General features: G+C 37.4%; 1 protein-coding gene across 1 annotated transcript; it reads right to left on the bottom strand.

Annotated features, from left to right (window-relative positions):
- Positions 1 to 19,443, bottom strand: Smg5 (Smg5 nonsense mediated mRNA decay factor). Its single transcript, XM_089641428.1, has 4 exons — positions 19,108 to 19,443; positions 10,681 to 13,030; positions 10,120 to 10,375; positions 1 to 842 (listed from the first exon to the last, which is right to left on the bottom strand). Exons 1-4 carry the CDS (start codon positions 19,179 to 19,181, stop codon positions 325 to 327), a joined length of 3,198 nt encoding a protein of 1,065 aa, XP_089497554.1. The 5' UTR covers positions 19,182 to 19,443; the 3' UTR covers positions 1 to 324.
- Between the last annotated feature and the right edge of the window lie 611 nt (positions 19,444 to 20,054).

The raw sequence follows: 20,054 nt of genomic DNA, 5'->3' as shown, positions 1-20,054 counted from the left end.
TCCACTTTAACCATTAATTTATTAAGCAGTCAAACGAAGGATATAAATTGAAATAATATAACAAAAAATAACAAAACTTAGTCAATAACAAAAATAACTTGGACAAACAATTTTCATATTGTTTGCAAAATAAAGACACACGTATCTTGTTTCCATTTTCTTGCTAAGTTCTGAAAAGCCACTGGCTATTTTCAGCCAACACCATAGAGGGACAGTCGTCTCTGAGGAGTCTTTTTCTTCTTATGAACCATCTCTTCACCAACTGTAGGTAAGCCGTCCCTTTAAATTATATTTCCTGCCCTTGACAGTTCTAACTAATGGCGTTCACCTCTTCCTGACGCCTTTACTGAAGCAATGTTTCCATTTTGAGCAAAAACCTTGGATACTGTCTATTGCGACACCGGCGGATTGCGCCACTCCTGAATAGCTGAAATCCTTTTGTTCCGTATATGTAGAATAATTGGATCCAGTCAACAACACAACTAAAACACCATTATTTTCATTATTTTTTGGGGGAGAATTTTCAGCTATTTCCACATTAGTTTTCTTAGTTTCTTCACCAGTGTTTTCTTGACCGTCTCCTGAACCGTTGAACTTCTGGCTGTTGAGAGAGGACTCGGCTTCTTTTGATAGGAAAAAGTGACAGAATTCAATGACTTGGATGAAGCTGTGAACGTCGCGGTGCATCTTCTTAGGGTATTTGACACACGGTATGGGGGCTGTTTCCGAAGGGCGCTGAGTACGGATGAAGCGAGATCCATTGCGCAGTTGTAGTTCCAACCATCTGATGGCGCTGCGAGCTGCTCCTGATTCCTTCTTCAGCTCATCCATTGTCTGCAACACTGGAACAAAATTGATTAAATTAATCTTTCATACCTGAAATCTTATTCATATCACCCGAAAGAGGGTCACTAGGGTCCCCAATATATCACGGAGCGATCGTGTATCACATATTATTTTAGCCCTTTCCTGCAAAATGCACGCTTTACAACCGCATCTGAGAAAAAGTAGAGGGGATCTGGGAGGGAAAGAGTAATTTTATCAGAATTCATTAAATAATTTTTCAATTACCTAATTCTTTTCATAGGATAAATTAAATCATTCAAGCACTAGCCGAACTCCATGGCATTGCTCGGGTTTACAGAGTTTTTAAAAATCAGACTTAGACAGTAACATTCCTTCGGTTTTGAAGGGTAAGTGTGCAAAATTTCATCAATATCAAAAAAAAACTATAGATTTGTATAAAAATCAAACAAACGCCAGTCGCCACAGACAATCTTCTTTATATAAATAGCTGAAGTGATCCCAGCATTGTTCGGGGGTTATTAATGATCTGGTGGTTTCGAGGTGGAAATAATAATATGGTCAATAATTGAAAAGTACATTTTAGTGGGTATTTAATTCACTTCATCGTGCCATGTCTTCCTCGGGTGTGTCCGACATCAGCATCATCGTGCCATGTCTTCCTCGGGTGTGTCCGACATCAGCATCATCGTGCCATGTCTTCCTCGGGTGTGTCCGACATCAGCATCATCGTGCCATGTCTTCCTCGGGTGTGTCCGACATCAGCATCATCGTGCCATGTCTTCCTCGGGTGTGTCCGACATCAGCATCATCGTGCCATGTCTTCCTCGGGTGTGTCCGACATCAGCATCATCGTGCCATGTCTTCCTCGGGTGTGTCCGACATCAGCATCATCGTGCCATGTCTTCCTCGGGTGTGTCCGACATCAGCATCATCGTGCCATGTCTTCCTCGGGTGTGTCCGACATCAGCATCATCGTGCCATGTCTTACTCGGGTGTGTCCGACATCAGCATCATCGTGCCATGTCTTCCTCGGGTGTGTCCGACATCAGCATCATCGTGCCATGTCTTCCTCGGGTGTGTCCGACATCAGCATCATCGTGCCATGTCTTCCTCGGGTGTGTCCGACTTCTACCATAAACGGCATACATTCTGCTTACAAACCTTTCCTAGTTTATCAAAACAGCAATAGGAACAACGAAAGATTTCAGTTATGAACACCAATTAGATAGACTAATTATCTTATTAGACATATGCGGAACTTTTCAGGCATCGAGTGCGGAATGGGAAAGGGTTATGAACTCTATAAAATCTAAATCAAGGAACAGAATGAATGTTGATCATTTAGAGTGTCTTTTACCAATAAAGTTGTACATTTCTTGTTGACGAAACATTGACTTAGATGTAGTGCACAAATATTGGGCAGATAGGATGGCCAGGAGCCATCCTCAAAACCATGATTACCAAATGATGCTGATGCAACATGGTATCTTCTGTACTATTAATACCCCCACCAGGGTAACCGAGTCTTGTATAGACCATATTATAGTAAAATCAAAACCATGATTACCAAATGATGCTGATGCAACATGGTATCTTCTCTACTATTAATACCCCCAGCAGGGTAACCGAGTCTTGTATAGACCATATTATAGTAAAATCAAAACCATGATTACCAAATGATGCTGATGCAACATGGTATCTTCTGTACTATTAATACCCCCACCAGGGTAACCGAGTCTTGTATATACCATATTATAGTAAAATCAAAACCATGATTACCAAATGATGCTGATGCAACATGGTATCTTCTCTACTATTAATACCCCCAGCAGGGTAACCGAGTCTTGTATAGACCATATTATAGTAAAATCAAAACCATGATTACCAAATGATGCTGATGCAACATGGTATCTTCTCTACTATTAATACCCCCACCAGGGTAACCGAGTCTTGTATAGACCATATTATAGTAAAATCAAAACCATGATTACCAAATGATGCTGATGCAACATGGTATCTTCTGTACTATTAATACCCCCACCAGGGTAACCGAGTCTTGTATAGACCATATTATAGTAAAATCAAAACCATGATTACCAAATGATGCTGATGCAACATGGTATCTTCTGTACTATTAATACCCCCACCAAAGACACTGAGTCTTGTATAGACCATATTATAGTAAAATCAAAACAATATATTAATAGCATAGTCTTTGAATCCTCCATCACGGACCACTACACAACTATGTTAGGCCTGATTATACTAATACCTAACTTGCCCACTTAACGCCACTTCGCTATTAAGCATATTGCTTATGACAACATAAAATCATTTATTTATTGTTATTAAGTTTAATTTGTAGAACTCCATTTTTATTTTTTTATTTTTTATATATTCAATAATATTGTTATTGGGTTTATAAAAACAGTTTATTTTTAAACAAGTTCTGCTGTGTAATTATTATTACGCGTGACAGCTGTTTCGCTTAAATGTATCGTCTGTAAGTGGGCTACCCACAGTTTGATAATGCCTTCAGAGGGCGAAACAGCTGTCACGCGTAATAATAATTACACAGCAGAACTTGTTTAAAAATAAACCCAATAACAATATTATTGAATATATAAAAAATAAAACATAAAATCATGTTTGGAAGAACAATCATGGGAGTATTTAAGGAGTATAAAGTCAATAGATAAGGCTTGGCACTTCTTCGTTACATACTTACAAACCATCATCACACAAAATACCAAGTATGTACTCAATAAAAATTATACCCCAAACCAAACAAAAAAATAAAAACATGGATAACCCAAAGCATAATAGTATTTAAAAAAGAGACAAATTACATAAACAAGTAAAACATAACCCTTCTGATATTCTCTATTCAGTCTACAAAAGATACAGAAATGTATGCAGTCAAATTATACATAAAGGTAAAGAGCTACACTTCAATAATAAACTGATAGAACCCAACTATGATCCCAAAAGTGTATGGTCAATACCAGAGATGTACTTTATTTCAAATAAATCCATTTCAAATGGAAATGCAAAATGGGTATTTTCCATTTTGCATTTTAAATGTTTTTCTAAAAACCATTTTGCATTTTAAATGCTTTTCTCAATGCATTTTCCATTTTAAATGTTTTTTTGCAACATTCTTCCTACTATCTCCACTCATCTGTTTTTCATAAGCCCCAAATATCAATCGGTCCTCAACCTCGCTATGAGAGATAATTTATATTTGTCAAGTTGCTCCCTGGTAGAAGCCCTGGCAATTGAGTGATACCATTACAAAAAATACTGGTTGAAATACTGAACATGGGGCCATGACGCTGTAATATTAAATGTTAGATAGCAGTTTCTATGTTTTTACATTGGCAGCATTTGTTCCGTGCAAATTTTTTGTGGTTCATAATCCGTAGTCGTGGCATTTTTTGATTTACCATCATGTAATATGTTTGTTCTACATTGATGTCCATTATTAAATGACAAAACTGTTTAAAAATTCTATAATTATTTTAATTGTTTGACCTGAGAAACCATTTTGCATTTTCAATGCATTTTGAAAATAGGTATTTTGCATTTGAAATGCTTTTCTAAAATCCATTTTGCATTTTCAAATGGAAAAGTTTTGACCCATTTCCATTTTGCATTTCAAATGGTTTTGGGTACCCATTTTGCACATCTTTGGTCAATACTAAAGGAAAGTATTTACACTCAAAAATACAACGATGATAATATCAAAAATATTATCATAAATAATGAAGAAATCCACTTTCGCAACAATCCTACACTAGTTCTTAATTACATTAACAAACACTACACAAATATTGGAGGCATACTGGCAGAAAACATCACAAGAACTGTGGCTGAGAATTTACATTCATCTATCCAACAAGATACTCATAATTCAAATAACGATAGACAATTTAAACTCCAAACCATCTCACGCGATAAGACTAATAAAATAATACAATCATTAAAGAATAGCTCATCTGCAGGTACTGACGACATAGACGCTGTGACCATTAAAACTCTAAGTGACCAACTCCTCAATCCACTTACGTACTTGATAAACCGTAGCCTAAAAGAAGGTATTTTTCCAAGCTGCTAAAAAAAATGGACTAGTAATTCCTATTTATAAGTCAGGACCTAAAAATGATATCAACAAATACAGACCTATTAATTAATCTACTAAATACTTTATCAAAAATCTTGGAAAAAGCTATTAAAGAACAGCTCTACCATTACCTAGAAACCAATCTTCTACTCTCGAAGAACCAGCATAGTCCAGTGGTAACGCATTGGACTGTCATTCCGAAGGTCGCGGGTTCGAACCCGGCGTGCGCAAATAAATTTTATTTGATTAATTTGTGTTATTTCACAATTAATTAATTAAAATAATATATAGTATATTTGCGGCACGTTCCAGAGTGGAAGATACTACCAGTATCGCCCTGGTGTAAGACCACCATTCAGAATTGAAACGTTGCTCCAAATGGCTTTAGCCGTGTTTAGTGACTAGATCTGAATAGCCAGGTACTTCCCCACCTTCCTCTTTCCCTTCCCCACTTACCTTCAGCCTCACAACATCCCCCAATTGGGGATGCCATAGTCTCATTGGCTCCAGACGGGAGCAGTTGGGACTCTTGTGAGGTATTCACTATAAAAAAAAAAAAAAAAGCATGGCTTTAGAAAGAACAGAAATACACAATACGCTTTAACCACAGTAACAGACTTTATCAATTCTAGCCTTGACTCAAAGAACAAAGTAATCTCAATATAACTAGACTTATGTAAAGCTTTCGATACAATATCTCAAAATATACTATTTAAGAAACTTACTAAACTCGGTATCACGGGAAATGAACTTAACTTAGTTAAGAGCGGGAGCACACAGAGAGCGGTCAGGAGTTCCGAGTTCCGCGTTCATTAGAATGTACTGATACTATAACAACAACGCACACAGCAGGCAGTCAGACGGCGGCGGTCAAAACGGAACGTCGCGTTCTAAGAGTTCTTTTCCCGCCGAGGCAGAGAACGCCAGAACGCCGCGATGTCTGAGGTTACAACCACGGAAAAGTTCATTGAATTAGTTAGGGAAAGGAGTTTATTATACGATTTAAGTGACGTAAATTATTTATTCGTATATTTTGTTATTATTTCTAAATATTCTAATGTCTTTTCTTATCCTTAATAAATAAATACATACCTTAAAAATACAGCCAGCCTTTCTTTTGATGAAACACAGTTCCTCCAGTTAGTATTTTGTTTTTCGATATCGGGTTGTATGATGTTATACAATTCATTAAAACTATTAATCGACATTCGAAAATAAATATAGAATCGTTGTTCATCTTTAAGTAAATCCTGAAAAATAATAGTAAATTCGCCTTGTTCTTCTCGCGTTGTGTAGATTGGGTGCACCCAATACTTCCTTTTCTTTTTAGAAGCTGCTAAGCTCTACAAGAGCAATAATTCTTCATCGGATGATGAACTTTCTAGTGACATGTTGCATAGGCAAAGACCCAAACGAAACTAGAACGTGAGAATTTGAACGCCGCTTGTGTGCTTTGGAACTCTTGAGCGGTCAACGGTCACTAGAACGCAGAACTCTGACCGCTCTCTGTGTGCTCCCGCTCTAAAAGTTTTATGTCAGAGAGAACTCAACAAGTTATTATCAACAATTTGAAAAGCGAACCCCTTTCAGTCAGATACGGAGTGCCCCAGGGAAGTGTTCTCGGTCCCCTATTGTTTCTTATCTATATCAATGATCTTTATGAACTAATTACAGAAGGCATCATTGTGACATTCGCTGATGACACCGTACTACTATGTCAAGCTGACTCATGGATCAAGGTATTCCTTAAAGCTGAGAAAACAAACTAACTCTAAATACAAAAAAAAAACTAAATTCTTAACACACAGCATAACACAAAGAGGTCAACCTCCTCCAATCTTCGTTCTGAAATTACATGACTGTTCTCAATCGTCCTTAACATGCCATTGCGAAATCATAGAAAATGTCAGACAAATAAAATATCTAGTAGTCATAATTGACGAAAACTTACGCTGGGATGAGCACATTCACTTAATTACAACGAAAATAAAAAAAAAGATGTACTTAGCTTATAAATAATATCAAAAATATCTTCCCACGCACAGTACTAAGATCTATTTATTTTGCTCTTTCCCGATCTTTAATCACATATGGTCTACTGTCTTGGGGTAGTACTGAAAAAGCACAAAAGGCAATTATTAAACTAATTCTTCAAGTACCGTACAATACAGACCCCGAAAATTTTTTTAAGATGCTCGACGTTTTGTCTATCAGACAACTCTATGCAATCGTCTATTCTTCACCTCTTCAAATACAAAATACATATCCCTTTACTATCTCAGTCCTCAAGAATAAACCGGTCTTCAACAAACCTAACAATTAACATCCCGCTAAAGCACACGACCCACGGACAGAGATCCTTTAACTACTACTCCATTAAACTGTATAACTGCATGCCACCTTCCTTGAAACAACCTGCTGATAATTCACCAAGACATCAACTAAAAACACAGACCACAGACTGGATAAAATCTAAAGGAACACTATTTTTCCAAAACCTATTTACTCCAAATCAAACATAATAATTAATTTAGTATTTAAAGTATACAATTAATTGTAATATAACCAGAGATGTGCAAAATGGGTACCCAAAACCATTTGAAATGCAAAATGGAAATGGGTCAAAACTTTTCCATTTGAAAATGCAAAATGGGTTTTAGAAAAGCATTTCAAATGCAAAATGCAAAATACCTATTTTCAAAATGCATTGAAAATGCAAAATGGTTTCTAAGGTCAAACAATTAAAATAATTATAGAATTTTTAAACAATTTTGTCATTTAATAATGGACATCAATGTAGAACAAACATATTACATTTTATTTTATTTTATTTGGGAAACAAACAGTTATACAAATATATTTTAATACAAATCATTTTTACCAAGTTGCATAAACCAGTAAAGTTTCCACAGAAGATTCATTTTATATATATGTAGAAAAACATATGAATATAAATAATACAATACAATATAAATACTAACTAGTAGAAAAGGAAAATCTCCAAAAAAATAAAAAGACTACAGATTCAACCCATACAAAAACAATACACACACTAACACTACTAAGTTTCCCGCAACGATCGAACGCTACTCTCTTAGGAATGCTATGAATCCTGCGAGGCTCGTATTGAACACATCGATATTTGTGCATAATCTATTAAAGGTGCTACAGCTTCTTCTTATAAATACATTTTCAAGATAATTAGTATTGCTCTTGGGAATATAAAATGTGTCATGATGGTAAATCCAAAAACACCACGACTACAGATTATGAAACCACAAAAAATTTGCGCGGGACTAATGCCAACGTAAAAACATAGAAACTGCTATCTAACATTTAATATTACAGCGTCATGGCCCCATGTTCAGTATTTGAATCAGTATTTTTTGTAATGGTATCACTCAATTGCCAGGGCTCCTACCAGGGGACAACTTGACAAATGTAAATTATCTCTCATAGCGAGGTTGAGGACCGACTGATATTTGGGGCTTATGAAAAAAAGATGAGTGGAGATAGTAGGAAGAATGTTGCAAAAAAGCATTTAAAATGGAAAATGCATTGAGAAAGCATTTAAAATGCAAAATGCAAAATGGTTTTTAGAAAAGCATTTAAAATGCAAAATGGAAAATACCCATTTTGCATTTTGCATTTCCATTTGAAATGGATTTATTTGAAATAAAGCACATCTCTGAATATAACTTCTGTTTTGCTTTTTTCCCTTTTCAGCTTAACTGCTCATTAAGTTCACTTCATTTATATGTCTTACTTTTCTTTTCGTTACTCATATATAATATTTGAAGTTTAAATCATGTTCTACATTTGTACAATGTATCTGTACTCTTGTACTTCAATGTGTCTACAGAACATTTTGATACGTAACTTACCTCAAATTACTACATTGTATCTATATACTATTATGATAAACATGTCAACACAGTTTCTAACTTCTAACCTAATAATGTAAAATACTGCCACCATTGGTTGAACTGCGGTGGAGACTCCCAAGGAGGATATTGTGTTGCCACCTATGACGGCAGAATAACACCCATGCGAACACCTCAGCACAGGTTCTCCTAGTGAGGTGTTCACAGAACATTACTACCTAAGCTTCAATCATGTATTTACAGTTGCATATCACATTTCGTTCTATTACCATGTTTTATATGTGGAACATCTGTATACATGTATACCTATAAACTGTATGTATAAGTGAATAGATAAATAAATAAAGTTGTTATGGAATGTAACATAGTTTGTAGAGATCTTACCAAACCACTATTAATTGGTTGTGCGACACTGTTACTCCGCGTTGATGCTTGTGTTTCTGGATCTGAGATAAAATAGATTTGCAGAAATTTATGATCATAAGGCTGATATGGAATCCCCCCTCCAAGATACAGCTGACTATTAGCGACAACTATAAATAAAGTTTCAGCGGCGTACTATTACATCACACCCACCGCTTCTTGAGCAGCTGATGGTCGGTTTGCTGATTAGTAGTACATTGATATCAAGTTCCTGCGAGCAGCTGACGCATAATCCCCCCTCCACGATACAGCTGACTATTAGCGACAACTATAAATAAAGTTTCAGCGGCGTACTATTACATCACACCCACCGCTTCTTGAGCAGCTGATGGTCGGTTTGCTGATTAGTAGTACATTGATATCAAGTTCCTGCGAGCAGCTGACGCATAATCCCCCCTCCACGATACAGCTGACTATTAGCGACAACTATAAATAAAGTTTCAGCGGCGTACTATTACATCACACCCACCGCTTCTTGAGCAGCTGATGGTCGGTTCGCTGATTAGTAGTACATTGATATCAAAATCAGCCGGCTTACTATGACTTCTTCATTTGCAACGCTACCTCCCAGACTAGTAGTTTTTCTTTTTTGAAATTATAGTCTGTTTGTAACAATTGGCAAACTTTGAATAGTTATCATTCCGTAAACAGAGTTCATGTTACCTGATGTTAGTTTTTAAGTATCTAGTTGTGATTCCTAGAATGTGCTTGCTAATAAAGGGAGCAGGGAGCTAATGAAGTACTGAAGAAACAGAAGATACATGCAGCTGTTAGCAGTGGAAAGTAGGGAGTGTGAGCACTCATGGCTTAGAGACACATCACAAATAAGCAAACCACGGTTAACTTTATTAAAAGGACAAAGGAATAATAAGTTTATCATACCTATAGTGGGGATCAGCACAATGACCTTCCTGCAAGCCACCAGCTGCTTGACGAGGTGTGTCTGATCACAGAGAGCCTCCGTGTCCAGCACCACGTAGGCTGGCAGCTGCGGCTTCCTCTTGGCTCTGACCTCGCTCTCCAGGGCGCGCACCTGCTCCGAGAGCCACAGTCGCCCCAGGTTCTTCATCAGGGAGCCGCCGGCGGTACCTGTGCAACCCTCTGCGTCCTCACCCTCCCATTTGGGCTTGGAAGCTCGCTGTAAGAGAGAAGCTTCAAAATAACGACTACTATAATTAAAAATCTCACAATTCTAGGCAGCTTGCCCATTTGCCCATTCGAAGACACATGAGTGATGAAGTCTTGTGAAAGAAAGCATTTAACACCCTAATATATGTGTAGAGTTATTCAAGTTACATGACTTCAAAATTAATGTCAAATTATTATTTCAATAAGGGCCAGTTGTTTCACAGTACTTGAATAGTACCTTTGAAATTTGATGAATTGTTCAAGTTCTGTGAAACAACTGGCCCTTACGAGAGGATAAGGTAACAGTTTATTTACCTGATTTTTGGAGTGGTGAATGTCTCGAATTGCTTTTCCATGTTTTTTAAAATTGGAGACTGGCTTCTTATTGGTTGGCTTCTTCAATATATACAGCTTTAAGCGTTTGTTGTAGACTATACCTACATTCAACTTTACAATAAAAATACCAAAATCTAAAAACTTTAAGAGCCGCACGGCATTGGCCTCACTTGGGGATAAATTGGAATTATGGTTTCCCCAATTCAGTCCTTTGATTCCTTTCTCCAGAATAACTAATTTGTTGACTTCGTGATCCTCCATTAGGGGTGTTTTTCTGTACGAGTATTTCAAGGCGAAGAAGTGCTGGTGGAAAGGCTTAAGAGAAGGATGGTATTGATTGTGGATGGTGTAAATATTGCCGACTAGTTTAGGGAATATCTGCCTGTGAACAGTGTTCAAGATGTCCACCAGAGTCTGGAACATGGCTCTTCCGCTAGGACCGCAGGAAACTATGAGTTCCACCTCACCGTAAAGCCAATTCAAAAGTAAATGTAAGGCCATCAGAATATTATCATTTTCCAAAAACTCTTTCAATAAACCCACGTCAAACTCTTTAACACCACTCTTGGACTCTTCCTCAGGTTTGGAGACCTTTGGTAGATCGTGCCCTGAGTCCTGAAGATTTTCCTCATTCTCTTGAGAATTTACAACATCAGGTACTTTTGAATTTTTATTGTGTAAATCATCATGACTAGATTCCACACTGTTTTTATCATTAGGTATTTCTTTAGTGTCTATATTTTCATCGTTTGATGACGAGGCTGATGAATATGAGTTGACGCTGATGTTATCATCTTCCGAAGAAAAGGAATTTTCAGACTTTTCATTTTCGGAACCACTTTCTTCAGATGCAGTTTTATCTGAGCTATCAAAAGAATCGATTCGACGTCTTCTTCTCCGCAACTTCTGTAAGATCGATGGTTTTTTAGTTTTGTTTTTAGTTTTTGCAACATGGTTCCTCTGCGATATTCCATTTTGTAGTTCTTTTTTGTCAACTTCAACATCTGTTAACTCCCAATGAGACGCCCTTCCGATGAGTTCAATGTCTGGAGATTCGGATTTGAAGCTTGCTTCTTTGACCGACGGAAGGTGTTTGGTAGGATATGATTGGTGAAAACCATTTTCTAAGAGATTACCAAATCCCGAAGAGCTTTTGTGGCCTCGTATCTTCTCCTTATAACTGTCGATGATCTTTGAAGGGTTAGCTATCTCGAATCCAATATCAACAAGATCAGTTTGTAGTTTTTGCAGGACTTGGGAAAGAACAGCAAATGTAAAAGCTTTCAAGGGAAATAAATGCGATGAGCGCTCCTTCTGAAGCTTATCCATACACAGCAAAATAATGATCACAAATTTATGAATAAGTTTAGGATTCAGGTATTCGGGGGTGAGTTCATTCTGAAGAACATACTTGGCGTATTCCTCATGGCACTGTGTTCTCTCGGGGGCAGCCAGCGGACGGAACTGAATGCATTCTTTCAGGTCATACAGGGCGCCATTGCACAGCTCATTGAAATCAGGAATATCTTTCTCAAAGTACCAACAGTCCACGAGGGACAGGAACTTGCAGATTAAATACTTGACAGACTCCTGTTGATCTATGATGTCGGGATTCTTCATGATACTTCCCTCCAGCACTTTGGAGTTCTTGTCGAAGATCCTAACAAGATTCCCTTCGGCCCCTTCAAAAGGGGTATTGCACGACAAGCAGCTTATGTAGTAGCGCACAGAGTCCAGGTGATAGTTTTTCCCCGTGTAGAGTGTGCCCAGCTGGTTGTAAGGCGTCCCCGAGGTGGGGTCTACACTGGCGGCTTGCAGATAGTACCTGTACGCCATGGAAGGGTCCCACAACTCCTCGTACTCAGTCTTGTATCTGCTCAAATCCCCCAAATATATTAGGCAGGTTTGGATGAAGGATTTGGCCCAGTCTTTCAACTCTCCTGCCCTGTCGGTGGTGGATTTGACTTCAATATCGAGCTGCGGGTAATCTATTTGACTGGTTAGTTCCAGGTTGATTTCCGTCTGCGCCCTAAAGATAAGGTGGTGGTAGTGTCCTACGCCGGAGTGGATGTGCGCGAGCAGCAGGTCTTCTTGTCCCTTGTTGTCGGGGCGGATCCTCTTGACCGTGGAGACCACCTCGTAGTAACCCTTCCTCCACAGCAACTCCTGAGCCTTCCTGCCGTAAAGGAGGGGGTCGGCGAAGATGAGTTTCTCGCAGTTCTCTCGGAGCTTCTGCCGGTGAACCTCCAGAGAGGAGGAGAACAGCTCCACAATGGACTTGGAGCGTGCACTCCCCTCATCCACCCGCCTAGCAGCTTCACTGATGTATCTGAATAAAAATTTAAATATATGTATCCAGTATCAGTGCCGACAACCTGGTCTTTGTTTTTTTAGTTTTTTCTATTATATAGTTTTCTTTACTCGCCTCCTAGACAAAGTCTTTTCTGAGGCGGGTTATTAATAAATTATATTCATAATATATCTATGAAAAATAAAAGTTATAAATATAGTAAGTAAAAGATAATGAACATTACAAACAAGCAGTACACTGTTTATTTTATTATATTGTAACATTATGTAATTTTGTTAGAAATTGAATGAAGTGTTTCCATAGTAGCGTTAGTTATTTACGAGAGTTTGAATGTCTGTTCGTTTTTTCAGTCAACCACATTACAAATCTTTTGACCAGCCAATTCAGAATATTTGGGGTGATATAAGTTTTATTTGTGTTAGAAGATATTGAATATATGTGGTGGGGTAGTGTTTTGGTACAGATTTTATAGATGATTTACTTAATGAATAGTTTATTGATGTCTAGTAATTTGTTTTTAATCATTAGCTCTTCTGTTGGATGTTGGTAAGGCTTTTAAACATGATTCTAATAATTGATTTGCGTTTTATTTGTAGAGGTTTGAGTTAAGTACATGCTGATCCTACCCAGAACCAGACATAAACCACCACCACCAGAAGTGACATGTTAAAGAAGTAACTACATATAAAAATAAATTTGCATGAAAAGTTTGTGTATTATATAGTATGTGTATATAAATAAATACAATTTCATGACATTTCAATCAATTTATTGTCAAGAAATCTGTCCACAGAAGTGATGAATACACTGAGTAAATTTTAGCTTAGTGCTATTCTACGTTAATTAATTGGGTTCTTGATATTGTCAAATAGACACTTCTTTTTGTAATTTTTTGTATTTGTTGCAGTAGAACAAGGCAAAATGGGTAAACCAAAAAGTAAACTGTCCAAAGAAGCGAAAGCGGAAACAGAAGAGAGATAGCATGAGAAGGGCAAGAGAGAAGTGGAAGAACAACCCAATTGCAATTGAAGAGAGCAGAGCTAAGTATGCCCTTAAGAAAGAGAATGGGTTCGTAAAAGCACAGTCTGCCAAATATAATTTGACATTATACGGAAAGTTGTCACGGTAAGGGAGCCCCCGATTGCATTGGAGGCTGCCTAAAATGCACAGCAGATTCCCTGGTTTCTCACGGAATGGATATTCCTTACTTAAATACCTTAATAACCTCCCTAAAAGATATCTGCAGAAGAATAAATGTGATAGCAATTGAGGATGCCGAGATCCCAATCAATTAAAACGTTTTGAAAGCAGGAGTGATAAAAATGTTCAAAGGTATGCAGGCGATTCACGCTGGTGTAACATGGACTAATGAAGAAAACATTATTCATCCACAAAGACTAAGCTGCAATATTCACAGACCAAATGAAGTATGCCAACATTATAAAAATGGACATATAACTGCCTCTTCATCCCCGGTTCAACATCAGCTTCTCCGATACTCGAGGTGTATTCTTCATCTAGCGATGAAGATGATATTCCTTTGAGTAACATTCGATCTGCTGGTGCTAATCCTAGCACAAATGACTATGTGCTTATAAAGCTGTTCATCAGACTAATCATATCTAACAATGGGTGTAACTCAATGACGGTCAAATTTAACAAGAGATTGGCCTTCCCAGAGGTAGATGACATAGCTGACATCAAAATGTGTGAGATAGTCGAGGTGCTGGATAACCCTTCCGTCAATAATTTACTACACATTCGAAAATGTAAATTTTGATAATGTTCGATAACAATGGCGTCCAATAATGGATATGGATATATGGCGAACCATGCCTACCGTTGACAAAATTTGGGGTTGCTCGGGGGAATGACCCATTTACCTTGTACGAATTTAACGAGTAATTTGGTTGTATGGTAGAGAGCACAGATAGGAAGAATCTTCTGTTGAGCAGTTCAGCTCCACCAAGTTAGTGCCAACATTTGCAAATTGAGTTAATAAAATTAGCTATTTTATTAGGTTAGTTCCTTTTCTATTGATTCTACATTAAAAGGAATAGAAGTAATGGATTATAATATTTATATTACACCGATACATATAGTTTCCATTGACTTCTCATCTCATAATGCATTGCGTGACCAGAAACATAACCCACATGCAAAATAAGGGATATTGCATTTTGTTAAAATATGTTTTCATTTAAAAACATTTCTTCATTAATTTATTGAATACATACTTTATTAATATTATGATGATGGACGGTAATTCTTCGGGATAGCTGGCTACAGATAATATAAAATATTTTTAAATAAATTCTTTTGATTTACCTTTATTACTACATATAAAAGGAAACTGACTGCATTTGGGAAATTTTTAATTTTAGCATTTTACTTTTTAATTATGTAAAATGAAAATTCACTTTCGTTGTATGGGATGACAGCCCAAATAATTTCTGTTGATGACATTTTCTTTTGTTGGTATTCATGATAACGTATCAGTGGATAGAATTTTAACCATTTACTCTATGCAAATACTAGGAGGTACTATTTTGGCAGAACTCGAGAAGCTTTTTAAGGAGGCACTATTTTGCTGCAATATTAAATTACACTATACATTTTCTTATGTTGGTATTTCTGATACCATATGAGTGGCTAGAATTTTTACCATTTACTCTATACAAATAATAGGTAGGTACTATTTTGGCCAAACTCGAATAATAAAATAAAGGTATTTAGGAATGTTTTATAAATCTAAATGTTCGTTAACAAAATTTTAAAACTCCGAAAGTTCTTCACGGATTGCTTTGAAATTTTGACACAAACGTTGCGTTCGAATACGCATGTGTTTTATACTATATACCTAGATGTCACCTGTAACAGGTAATAAACACATTTTGTTTAAAAACAGCGACATTTGTGGGACGTAAATGCAAAATGCACTTTTGTTTCTCTATCTGCACTGACAGACTGAGTCACAGCAACGCGTGGTGGGGTAAAAGTATATTTAAAAAAAAAGGTTAGGTTATTTATTATAGGTTAAAAGAAAGCACAATAAAGGACGAAAAATTGATGGAATATGGGTATTCGGCACTTTTGAACGAGAATCGAAAAAAATGTTCGTCTGTACTGTGGAAGATTGTTTGAAAGAAACTCTTCTAAAGTAATTAAACTGTAAGTAATTAGACTGTTGGAAAGCCTTCGCAAGGCTTCGTTCATTTAAGCGTCAATCATAGCATATCTTTTGTAGATCGGGAGATGGGGCCTCACACTCAAAATATTGAACGTTGTTGGAGAGATGTGAGAGAAAATGTGCGGATATTTGGAAGGGGTGGGGCACATTACGAAGGATACCTTTGTGAATTTCTTTGGAAGAGACCCCTTCCAAAAATAAGGAACGAATCCACTAATTTTTCAAAATGGCCAGCGAGACGTACAACCATTACGATGAAAACCAACATGATGCTAGCGCAACAGTGCAACTCTCGAGTAATTCTGATTAATATCTAACATGATACTAGTGCGACTCCCAAGTAATTCTGATTAAAGGTTTGTTTACATTATATCATGGGTGGCCAACCTTTTCAGCAGCAGGGCCAGATTTTAGAAATGAGATTTCCTACTGGGCCGTACAACAAACTTTCTTTTATTACTCAAAGCAAACAACAAATAAATAGTTTTTTTTAGAAGATATAACAAAAATGAGAATCAAACATATTTATTAGATTAGATTTAGTCAATACAAATAATAATAATAAATTTTAGTGCGACATCTGATTTTGTTTGTCAGAACTAAGTGCATCAATGTTGATAACGATCGATGTTGATGCTACACGCAAACACTTTTCCATATGCTCATCAGTGATTCATGTTCTCATTTCAGATTTAATATAAAAGACGTTTCACAATGTTGCATTTGTAACATTCCTGCCAATAAATTCACGACTACGGAGAATGGCGTTGCAAATGCAGCAAAAAGCATATCAAAAGGATATCAACGAAGCGTATCCGCTGCCATTTGTGTGACGTCTGGCTGCAATAACAATGTAAAATGAGTGAAGATTTTTGTCCTTAACTGTTGTTCCCAAAGCCCAAGCTTCATTTGGAATGCGGAAATAAGATCATACATGTTATTAATTAGTTGATCTTTCCCTTGTAGACGAGTATTAAAACAAATGGGTTTCGGAGGGCAGACACGAATTCCACTCTAAGAATATTGACACAAATATATTCCAAAGCTGAGACACAACATGAAACAACCCCTATTCGATCGCCCCTCAGTCCACTTCTTCAACTTTGGGGATCTGGCAGTGAGACAAATGAAAGATAGTGGTTGTGATGTCAGTGTTTATTTTGGTGAGTCAGTAGCGCAGTTGTGAGATGACTCTGGACCGATGATGATACCGATACCAGGTGTAAGCGGCAGTGGAGTGGTCGAGGCGGTCAAGTCAGTGGGTCGACACCGGGTTGGTGGAGACCGGACTCGAGGATGTGTCCAGCACTAGGAATGAAATCAAGTCTTCCGGGTACTCCAGTGTGAAACAGGATAGCAGAAGGTATGATTGACCTGGTCAGCAGACGTGCGGGAGATGGAGACGGGACGTGGAGCAGGCCGGCGACGATGTCGTGGGGCCGAGGCGCAGACCGGGGAAGGTGTCGCAGGGTCTAGGCGTATGAAGATCGCAGGTCAGGTTGATATCCGGGGCCAGGGCGCTGATGTAATCCCGAGGAATCCATGGAAATCCGTAACCTCTCCTATAAAGTCCGTGCAGAACCGGGCATAGCAAGTAGGTCTGTGGCCCGTAGCGGCGCGGTGGAGTAACGGCGGGACGCGACGCGGGGGCCGGCCAAGTGGCCGCTCAGTACGCAGGCTGCTCATTTGTAAAACTGCTAATTAATGACTGACTGAGTACATCTTGACGCGCCCAGTAGGTATGCGCCGTAAGCTAGCATCGTATCTATAGAGTTAGCTACGAAGTATTTGTATGGGCGAACGTTCCCGAATATTCTAGTAGCATCGCTACACAACATTTAGGTGGCTAACTATATCCTATTTAAATTCTGGGATACTTTTTGACATATTTGCGAAGAATTATTGTATTTCTTGCTTCAAATCAAACACTCTTTTCAACATTTTGGCACGGGTCAGCCATCTAACTTCTGCATAAAATGTAACATCATTTATTATACTGTGAATCCAAAGACTTGAGAAACTCTTGGAACTGATGATGATTCAACCCCTTCGACTTAATAAAGTTCAATGTTTTGATGACCACCTTCATGACATGATCCATTTTAAAGGACTTGGAACATAAATTCGCCTGATGATTAAATGTAACGAAAATTTAGCATTGAAGTATTACCAACTTTGCAGGCCTCATTTTCAATCAATTTTACTAAACCTTTGTGTTTCCCAACCATTGCTGGAGCACCATCTCAGCACTCATCTGTTAAGCCCGATAGGTTGTTGAGTTGTAACGTAAAGCGATTCAATGTCGATGTAACAGCTCCTAACAAATCTCGTAAAATTAATATATTAAATTTTCCAGCTACCATTATGGGGAACTAAAAATACTCGTTAATACTATCTCTGTATTAAAACATAATGTACACAGCAGATAACCTGTTTATCGAGTACATTGGCAAGAGAAGTTTCTGTAGGCCAGATTACAAGGAGGATTTTCATCAAATTAAATGTCAAATGACAGAAAACTGAACTGAATACCTAACTGAATATTTTCATATTGAAAAATTCATGACACAGGTGTAAAATCATTAATTTTTATAAATAAATACGATCCAAAGAAAACAGAATACCTACCACTATTGCTGATTGTTGCAATGTTCACATGTCACTAATAAATATTCTGGAATAGGTTATGTCAACGGAATATATGTCTGGATATGTAACAGAGGGCATGTTTTAGTGAATTGTACAATGCAAGAACACGGATTTCAGTTTAATGTATTGTTTGCACTAATCGAATGCAAGTATAATCCAAGTGTCAGGGTCGCAGATAATAAAATAAAGATAAGTACGAATCTCCAACGCAAAAAGACAACAAACAGGAAAGATGGTGTATTAATTGAAGAATTACCGGTATAACTTCCTAGTGAGAGCATTACGCTCGGTGGCATCACCCTCCAACGTCTGATTTAGACTTTTCTTCATTTTTCAAGTCATTGTCTGGGAAACACATGTCAAGATTTCAACAATACATTGCCAACGTAGTGTGGGTCGGCGCTTGTCAGAGAATGGCTACTCATCTCCGGATCATTCAATTTATTTACCTGCCGCAAGCGCAACACCATAACAATTTCGATTATAAAATATTTAAAGTCATAAAAACATTTTCCGTCAATGTTCGACTACGAAAATGATCGTGAAACAACACAATGCAATAATTTCACAGCTACACCGCGCCGTTGCGGAAGACTGCGAAAGACGAAGAATTTAACACGAATCAGAAGGGTGTGTCGGCATTAATGGCAGCTAGAATTTGGTTGGGAATCTGTAATTTTCGTGTTTTGTAATTTTTATTAACGATAATAGTAAACACAGATGTCGTTAGTATTACGTTATGTTTTACGACTTTCAATTTTTTTCTATCAAAAATAATATCCATAGACGCTGTTAGTGTAAATCATTTTTTTTTACGGAAAAATACATAATTATGTTTAATTACACTATATTTATGTATTACAAAATACAAAAGTTTTTTTACTAACTACGCCGTACACTGTCAAACAACTCGGTCTTGGCAGACACTCCTTGCTTCATTCACATTCATACATCGTCTCATATATAGGTACTCTTCTATTATTCTGACTCTTGAAATGGCCCGACCATCTGATTCACTTGATGGCGCCATTTCTTCCTCGGAGTCCTCGACTTCTGCTACCTTTTTTTTACAGCTTAGCATTATTTTATTTTACTGAGGAAAATATTACTGATTAGTAGGTATAACTAAATACTACTATACACGGTGTACGGAAACTCTTTGTATTTGCGGGGAGACTAGTGAATCTTGTCGACTTAGTGGTA

This window comes from Hesperophylax consimilis, chromosome 2, assembly GCF_061612785.1.
Source record: "Hesperophylax consimilis isolate HC1 chromosome 2, BYU_Hcon_1.0, whole genome shotgun sequence".
Taxonomy (NCBI): Eukaryota; Metazoa; Arthropoda; class Insecta; order Trichoptera; family Limnephilidae; genus Hesperophylax; species Hesperophylax consimilis.
Note: the sequence above shows the minus strand (reverse complement) of the source record. Positions and strands in the feature narration are given on the sequence as shown.